Below are 9,275 nucleotides of genomic sequence, written 5' to 3' on the forward strand. Positions count from 1 at the left end.
GCATAATTTGTCTGGCTGATCGAGTGTCTGTTTTATCAGCAGACGCCACACAGTGTCCAGACAGCTCGCCTCACGGGGTTGAACGAGAATTGAACTAAATGTTACCTCACACCTCCCTCACCTCCAGGTGGTCAAGATGATGATCATCGTGGTGGTGACCTTCGCCCTCTGCTGGCTGCCGTACCACGTCTACTTCATCGTGACGGGCCTCAACAAGGCTCTGATGAGGTGGAAGTCCATCCAGCAGGTCTACCTGTCAGTGCTGTGGCTGGCCATGAGCTCCACCATGTACAACCCCATCATCTACTGCTGCCTCAACAGCAGGTAAGGAGAATACACACGTGCACACAGGCAGGCAAGCAGAAATGGGAGCAGGCACGGGCAGAGGTACATACACCCACATGTGCATGCAAACGTAGGTATATGTGCTCACACACACATACCCATGTAGCTATATTTTCATAGTCGATGGTTGGAAAGGGCATGGAAATTATATTTATGCTGTTGGCCTGCCTCTGTATAGGTTCATAACAATCCTTGAAAAACAACTAAGGTGCATTAGAATGTCGAACCTTTGAATATCCGGTAATTCTCCAAACACAGCACAAGAGACATGTGCTTCAACAAAGGTCCAGGCCATGGCAATCCTGATTACATGTCCTTTTGTGATTTTCATGCACTCTTGAAAATGCAAAAAAAAAAATACAATTTTAGGACTGAGGATTGAAAGTAAAGCTACTTCCAGGACATCGTTAAGAAATGCTGAAGAGACCTGGAAATCAAAGCATGATTTAAATTGGTTACCATTGTACGCTTTTTGAACATTGTTCTTTAAACCACTCAGTACCTGTGTGACTCATTCTTTCTGCAAACAGGAACAATGCAGGTACAGAACCTGGAGGTATGACGTCAGATGTAGTCCTATAAGACCCTCTCAGCATCACCTCGTGTACACACACACAAACACACGTAGCTGTATTTCCATGGTTAATTAATCCTAATGCCAAGAAAAGAGCATGGCAATTGTATATCCATCTCGACAAGCTCTGTCCCTTAGTCTTTCCTTTGCCCGGCCTCAGAAATCTCATAACCAAATGAAATACAGAGCAAGACCTCCCTTGAAGGAGCTTCAGTGCTCTGAATCCGGAGTCTGAGCGTTGATGAATGCTAGCTTGTGAATGAAGCTCCCCAGTGCACTTAGGTACACGCAGGCAATTATCTAAAGCACATATAGCACTCTTACCATCAACACAATCGGCCTGTTCAGGAAGGATGTGCTGTGTGGTTGATTTGCCCCATTCATGATGTGTATATATAAAAACAACATCATTAAATCTTTCTTGGCTATTATTAAGTAAGCCTTGTCCAAGCCAAAATGGCCAATAGGGCAGGAGCCTATCTCCTGTTTCGGTAGAGTGAGGCAGCTTGAAGTATACCCCTGGACAGGACTCTATTCTATTATTTAAAAAAATATTTGATGTATTTATTTATGTACTGTATTAAGTATGTATTTGTTGTTTATTATCTGGGTCATTAGCTGACTTTAAATTGATGGAGAACACAGGGCTGTGTATGTTGCAGTCGATTTATATTTCGTTTCCTGTTTAATTGTTTGTTTGTCTGTGTGCTTTCGTGTTTTATGTCATTATACAACTCTCTCTTCAACCTCACCGCACTGTATACATTGGTTTGTAATTTGTTTACTCCTGCCTTATGAAAATCAGATCATCCTATGAAAACCTGGATTGTGTTCAGTAGGTGGAAAATGTTTTGGAAACGTAGTGACAGGTACTGTGCTACTTTAACTCGTGCAATAGGAACACAGATTTTCCTTTTCCAACGGAAGACATTTCACAACAGCGTGCCCTTGAACACTACCCCGTTTGTAAAATCACATGTCATTCACACCCCTGCCCCCCTCTCTATTCGCCCCTTCTTCCCCCCAGGTTCCGGGCCGGCTTCAAGCAGGCGTTCCGCTGGTGCCCCTTTGTCCAGGTGTCCAGCTATGACGAGCTGGAGCTGAGGGCCACGCGCCTCCACCCGGCCCGCCAGAGCAGCATGTACACCTTGTCTCGCATGGATACCGCCGTGGTAGTGGCGTATGACCCTGTAGACAGAACAAACAACCAGAACCAGGCCAGGAAGAAGAGCTACGTCAAGCCTAGAGTAGAAAACGGGCTTGGTTGCAATAGGAACGGGGCTAAGGCAGGCTGCGCCCCCAATGCTGAGGCTGAGGACTTCTCCTAAAGGAGGGCATACAAGAAAGCAGACAAACACTGTCAGGCATGCGCAAACACACTGGCATGTATAGAGTGGTAACTTATACTGTGTACAGTACATGCAAAAACAGGTAGACATTGCAAACATGCATACAAGACATGCTGTCCCTGTCAATACACACACATGCAAACACACACTTTTCAAAGAGTTCAGAGAAGATGGCAGAAAACACCTTTTAGATGAGAAGCAGGAATTAATTGTCGAATATAACCATCAGATATCATATTGTTGTACGGTCTGTAATACTGAGTGTACTGTATATAAAAACATGCATACGAAAAAATATACAAAAAATGCCTGGCCAAGTAACATCCTGAATGCAATGGCTACTGAGTGTTTTCAAAACATTATGAACACCTGCTCTTTCCATGACACAGACTGACCAGGTGAATCCAGTTGAAAGCTATGATCCCTTATTAAATCCACTTCAATCAGTGTAGATGAAGGGGAGGAGACCGGTTAAAGAAGGATTTTTAAGCCTTGAGACAATTGAGACATGGATTGTGTGTGTGTGCCATTCAGAGGGTGAATGGGCAAGACAAAAGATGTAAGTGCCTTTGAACGGGGTATGATAGTAGCTACCAGGCACACTGGTTTGTGTCAAGAACTGCAACGCTGCTGGGTTTTTCATGCTCAACGTTTCCCGTGTGTATCAAGAACGGTCCACCACCCAAAGGACATCCAGCCAACTTGAAGCATTGGAGTCAACATGGGCCAGCATCCCTGTAGAATGCTTTCGACACCTAGTGTCTCAAGGTGTCGAACGGATTCTACAGGGATGTTCGGAAGGTGTTCTTGATGTTTTGTACACTCAGCTCCAAAAGTATTGGGACAGCGACAATTTTCTTTGTTTTTTTGGGGCTCTGTACACCAGCACTTTGGACGTGCAGACTGTCAGCTTTAATGTGAGGGTATATTCATCCCTATCGAGTGAACCATTTAGAAATTACAGCACTTTTAGATATATGCCTGCTAGATACCAGAGAGAATACATTTTGGGGAGCGACCTATATCTTTAGGTAGTGTGTCCATAGTTACCATTTGTAGCAGTGGTTTTTAGCTGTAGTCTTACGTAATGTATAGAATGACTGGTCCCAGTTTAAACAAACTACAATTTATAAAGGCATACATATAGTCTTCATAAGCACTACAGATTCTACTAGATTCCACAAAGTCTTATGTCATGTATAGAATGACCAAAGTATCCCATCTATCCCTCCTGTCACACCCTGATCTGTTTCACCTGTCGTTGTGATTGTCTCCACCGACCTCCAGGTGTCGCCCATCTTCCCCATTATCCCCTGTGTATTTATACCTGTGTTCTCTGTCTGTTGCCAGTTCGTCTTGTTTGTTCAAGTCAACCAGCATTTTGTGTCTCAGATCCTGCTTTTTCCAGTCTCTCTTTTCTCCACCTCCTGCTTTTGACCCTTGCCTGTCCTGACTCCGAGCACGCCTGCCTGACCCTGAGCCAGCCTGCCGACCTGTACCTTTGCCCCCCTCTGGATTACCGACCTCTGCCTTACCCTGGTTCTGCCTGTCGCCCGGTACCGTTGCCCCACCTCCGGTTTACTGACCCCTGTCTGCCTTGACCTGTCTGTTGCCTGCCCCTGTTGGTCTTACCTTCATACCTGATACCTCCATTATGCCACAATTGTAACCTCTATTGCCACTTAGTGATTCCCGTGTTAAGTGTTAGTGTGTATGCACGCTGTTTTTCCTCCTACATGGTCAACGTTAGGTCACCATTGGCAAAAAAGCGAACTAACGAATACACAAATTTGCACATAAATAACTAGCTAATTGTTTATTTAAAGCGGCGTCATTGATCTGAATCTGAATGCTTAGTACAGCGTAAATCTTTTTTACTGCTAATGTTTTAAAATCAGTATCCATATTTTTCTATGTTTGAGTAGCTTTGTGGTTATGCACGCTTTCCAATAAGAAAACAATTGCAGGAAAAAACTGTTGTGGAATGGAATTCAAATAGCAGATGACAGTTTGTACTACTACTTTTCTTTTGCCTTCATATTCCCATTGAGAAGTGCGTCACTTCCTGCATTGCACTTACATATAGTACTGTAGCTTTGAACAAAATGCCCACAATGAGGTGTTTAGATGTGCTTGTGCGTGCGTGTGCCCACGGAGCAGAGTTGTCATGATCACAGTGTGTGTGTGCATCCACAGTGCAGGGTTTATATGACCACAGTGTTTAGAATCTAGATGTTAGGTAAAACCTTGGGCCATCAATTAGATGGATGCCATAGTGAAAGAGGGTTGCCATCCCATCACTTCCAGTAAGGGGTGGTATTTCTTCCCTGGGTGTGGGTATGTGTGCTTGCGTGCGCCTACTATATATATATATGTATGTGTATATACTATATATATATATATATATATATGTGTGTGTGTGTGTGATCCTTCAGGGTTTAAATCAAGTGCTGGCACTAGCACCAGGCGTCTCTTCAGCCTTTGACTTTTTTGGCTCGACACTCCAAGAGAACAACCACATTTGGTTTAGGATATTTCTTCCGCTGACCAACGAGCCGTGTTATACCCAACAGCCCAGCGCAGTATAAAGACATTACATGCCATAGCTCAGGTTCCACAGCTGTCTGATAGGGGGTCTCTAGGGGGTCTCCTGCCAACTCCCTCAGGGGGCGAAGATAATTCAAAGCCTGATGCACCGGTCTTACCTTGGCCCCCCCAAGGCCCTTGTAGCCGGTGAAGTGTTGTATTTTGTCACAGTTTGAATTGAAATGTAATGTTTTTTTTCCCCAGATGACAGACTACCCACCTGTGGCCCTCAGCTTGACTTAAAGATAACATTAAAATAACAGCTGTGTGGATGAAGAAAAAAAAAACAGCCGGTAGTAAGGTAACAAACTGTACGCACAACAAGTCACATTCAATAGCGTTATCAAATATCAGTGGGGTTGCATCGCAGTGACAGGTTGCATCACAAGTGATGGAATGTAGTTAGTTAGTGTAATACTTGAGCATGATACCTCATTTTAAAGCAGTGCATTTATGCAATGAAATGTGAGGATTGGAGTCGTTATAGAAAATGCTATGGTGATATAGAGACACGATGTTGTAACGGCAGTGAGCAGGTTAATCAAAAGATATTAAGAGCGTTATAACTTTGAACAAAGACATTTCTAGATGTTCTTTTCATGACACGCACTTTCATTTGCTTGTTTTGATATGAGCTAATGTGACCCTTCCATTTGATAGTGATGTAAATGCATATATTACAGTGAAATCAGACTAGATTCAGTTTGAGATTGCCATTCATCTTCTCCGCGAGGATTCTTTCCAACGTTTCCTTACCCTAGACGTGAAGTCAACATGGTCTTACCAGAATATGTAAAGATAGTGACGTTAAACCATTGTAGTTATATGCCACTTAAGCGTACGTATTAGTTGTATATCACTTACAATGACATTACTTACCTAATCTGATGTATTACTTGTGTGTCACTTATTGTTCTTATGTCATTGTAAAGACGCATTGTCTAAGATTAGGGACAGGTTGTCCTATAACGTCAACATTCTGACATTTCTAATGAGGTATGTCTGGTGTAGTGTTGCTGGAGAATGCCAATAGAATGTTCTATGCCTTTATGAAAGAATGTAAAGAAACTTTAGAGACGTTATGATTCAAGAATGTAAAGAAATACTATATTTGCGTTGTGTATTTCATTACGTGTCGTCATGATGTGTTTTAGCTATAGTATTTATCATTCAATGGCAAATCAAGCTTTTCATCGGTACTCCAATTGTTTTGATACAGTGTTGGTATTCATTAAGATATGGTTTGATACTACAAGAAACAAAATACAGCTACAAATTTTTTTTTTTGTGACGTCAGTCGTCCTTTGTATATTTGTTACTGAAGACAATGTTTTAGGTTTAATGTATAACTAATGGTGCCTCTATCAAATGGTAGGTCTTTTTGCTTTGCAGTTGTCCAGATGAACTGATTTGATAACACTTAAATGTAAAAAGCCCTGAATAAAGATATACCACAGGGTCATCAGTCATAACACCTTCACAGTGCTAATGGCAGCATACAGTATGCAACAAACTCCCAGTTGACCAATGCTGTGTAGTGACTTAACATTGGCATAAGATATTATGAATGTTCATGTAGTGCTTATAAAGTTGTAATGTGATGCTTATGCATGTGGTACAAAGTATTTCTGCATAACCTCTTCTAAAGTTTGTTTTTATGGGCCAGTTTCATGTACCCAGATTAAGTTTATTAATGGCCTCAAAATTTGCTTTGAATAGGTTTAATCTAGGTATCAGCTATCAATGTACAAAATTCTGTCTTAGCTTAATGTCAAGGGTCTGTCTATGGTCTTATCATGAATGTTTACATCTACACAACCAAAAATATCGAATTTCAAACACTTTATTGTAATACATTCCAAATTGAAGAAACATACACTTGGGAAATCCTGTTTGCTTAGATTGAAAAGTGTTTTATGTGGTTATGAGTTACATGTATATTTACAAGCGGCATATGAACAGTGACAAGCAGCATATGTGTAACTTGCAGTGTTTCACAGTGATAACAGTAGCACAGGCGCTTCCAATTTAAGACGTGTAATCAATACATTCAATTCTGTACATTGTGAACAGTTTTGTGTTAGTTATTTATGACCAACTGGTGGAGTTTTGGTTGACTTTCGTCACAACATGGACTTTGTCATTGTCAATGGAAAGTGATCCTGTAAATAAAATAGTTTTATGTTCTTTATTAGGTGTCCCTACTAATTCTTCTTGTTGATGCTGTGTCAACATTCTGTGGTATTTACATGACCATTGTGCAGTTGTGGAAAAAGTACCCAATTGTCATACTTGAGTAAGAGTAAAAATATCTTCATCGAAAATTTGTCCGGCAAAAGTAGAAGTCACCCACTAAAATACTACTTCAGTAAAAGTCTAAAAGTATTTAGTTTTAAATATACTTAAGTATCAAAAGTAAATGTAATTGCTCAAATATACTTAAGTATCAAAGGTAAAAGTGTAACGGCAGCCTTCCCTCTCTTTACTAGAAGAGGGGGTGTAACAGGGATCAGACCAACACGCAGCGTAGCCAGAGCTCAACATGTTTAATTAAACGAATAAACAGTGAACACTACAAATACAAAAATAACAAAATGTGGCAAACCGATACAGTCCTAGCTGGTGCATAGNTACAATTAACATGTCATGGAGGGGCCCATAAAATATACACGGACACCTTGGAGTACACCTAAACATTCCCTCCTTTGATCTTTTGCTTACGGAGCTATGATTGGAACACTGGGCTTGCCGTGTTAGTTTCTGGGTCATGCTATTGTAAACTGTATAGGCTAGACTACCGTGTGCCAGATCATCATGTGACGCTCTAACATCAGCACATTTGATTGACCTGTGTTTTCTGGAGCAACCGATATCTTTAGGTAGTGTGTCCGTAGTTACCATTTGTGGCTTTTAGCTGTAGTCTTACGTAATGTATAGAATGACTTGTCCTAGTTTAAACAAACTACAACTTATAAAGGCTTCATATGGCATACATATGGTTTTCGTAAGCACTGCACAGATTCTACATGTCAAGTCTTATGTCATGTAGTTACATCATGTATAGAATGACCAAAGTATCCGTCTATCCCTCCATTATGCCCCAGTTGTAACCTCTATAGCCACTTAGTGATTTCCAATGGAAAACACTGTTGATTAAACTCGCCAGTAAGAAATATCTTTGTTAATTGAGTTTTGATGGCATTCCATCGCTGCAGTGAATCTGGTTTGATTACCTAATGGTCCCTCAACCTTTTTCCCATAGTCCCGTGTGTGTGCGTGTGCAAGTGTGTGTCCTTGTGTGTGAGTGCGTGTGAGAGTGCACGTTTGTGTGTGTGCGCGTGTTAGGTGTTAGTGTGTATGCACATTGTTTTTCCTCCATAGTCCTACATGGTCAACATTAGACCACCATTGGCAACAAAGCAAACTAACGATTACACAACTGTGCACATAAATAACTAGCTAATTGTTTATTTAAAGCGGCGTCATTGATCTGAATCCGAATGCTTAGAACAGCGTAAATAGATGCCTATTTGTTACTGCTAATGTTTTAAAGCAGTGTCCATGTTTTTCTATGTTTGGGTAGCTTTGTGGTTGATACACGCTTTCAAATAAGAAAACAAGTGCAAGGACAACTGATGTGGAATGGAATGAAAATAGCGTTTTTTTTTAGCTGCCCACCTACTATTATTTTGCCTTCATATTCCCATTGAGAATAATATCACCTCCCGCATTGTACTTACATATAGTACTGTAGCTTTGAAAGAAATTGCCACAATGAGGTTTTTATACGATCACAGTGTTTAGATGTGTGTGCTTGTGCGTGCGTGCGTGCGTGCGTGCGCCCACGGAGCAGAGTTTTCATGATCACAATGTGTGTGTGGGTGCGTCCACAGTACAGTGGTTAGATATGACCACAGTGTTTAGAATCGAGATGTCAGGTAAACCCTTGGGCCATCAATTAGAGGGATGAGAGAGAGATTCAGGCTTTGAATTATCTTCGCCCTGAGGAGTTGGCAGGAGACCCCTAGAGACCCCCTATCAGAAACAGCGTGGAACCTGAGCCTATGGCATGTAATGTCTTTATACTGCGCTGGGCTGTTGGTATAACACGGCTCGTTGGTCAGCGGAAGAAATATCCTAAACCAAATGTGGTTGTTCTCTTGGAGTGTCCGAAGCCAAAAAAGTCAAAGGCTGAAGAGACGCCTGGTGCTAGTGCCAAGCACTTGATTTAAAACCCAGAAGGATTACACACACACCACACACACACACACACACACACACACACACACACACAACACACACACACACACACACACACACACACCACACAACACACAGCACACACACACACACACACACACACACAACACACACACACACACACACACACACCAGCAGAAGGGAGAAATACCATCCTCTAG

General features: G+C 41.7%; 1 protein-coding gene across 1 annotated transcript; it reads left to right on the top strand.

The window, feature by feature from the left end:
- Positions 1-136: 136 nt before the first annotated feature.
- Positions 137-7,045, top strand: LOC139028480 (neuromedin-K receptor-like). The gene is made up of 2 exons (XM_070446011.1): positions 137-324; positions 1,947-7,045. The coding sequence occupies exons 1-2, from the start codon at positions 137-139 to the stop codon at positions 2,245-2,247; spliced, it is 489 nt and encodes a 162-aa protein (XP_070302112.1). The 3' UTR covers positions 2,248-7,045.
- Positions 7,046-9,275: the final 2,230 nt, after the last annotated feature.

This window comes from Salvelinus sp. IW2-2015, linkage group LG13 (assembly GCF_002910315.2).
Source record: "Salvelinus sp. IW2-2015 linkage group LG13, ASM291031v2, whole genome shotgun sequence".
Classification (NCBI taxonomy): domain Eukaryota; kingdom Metazoa; phylum Chordata; class Actinopteri; order Salmoniformes; family Salmonidae; genus Salvelinus; species Salvelinus sp. IW2-2015.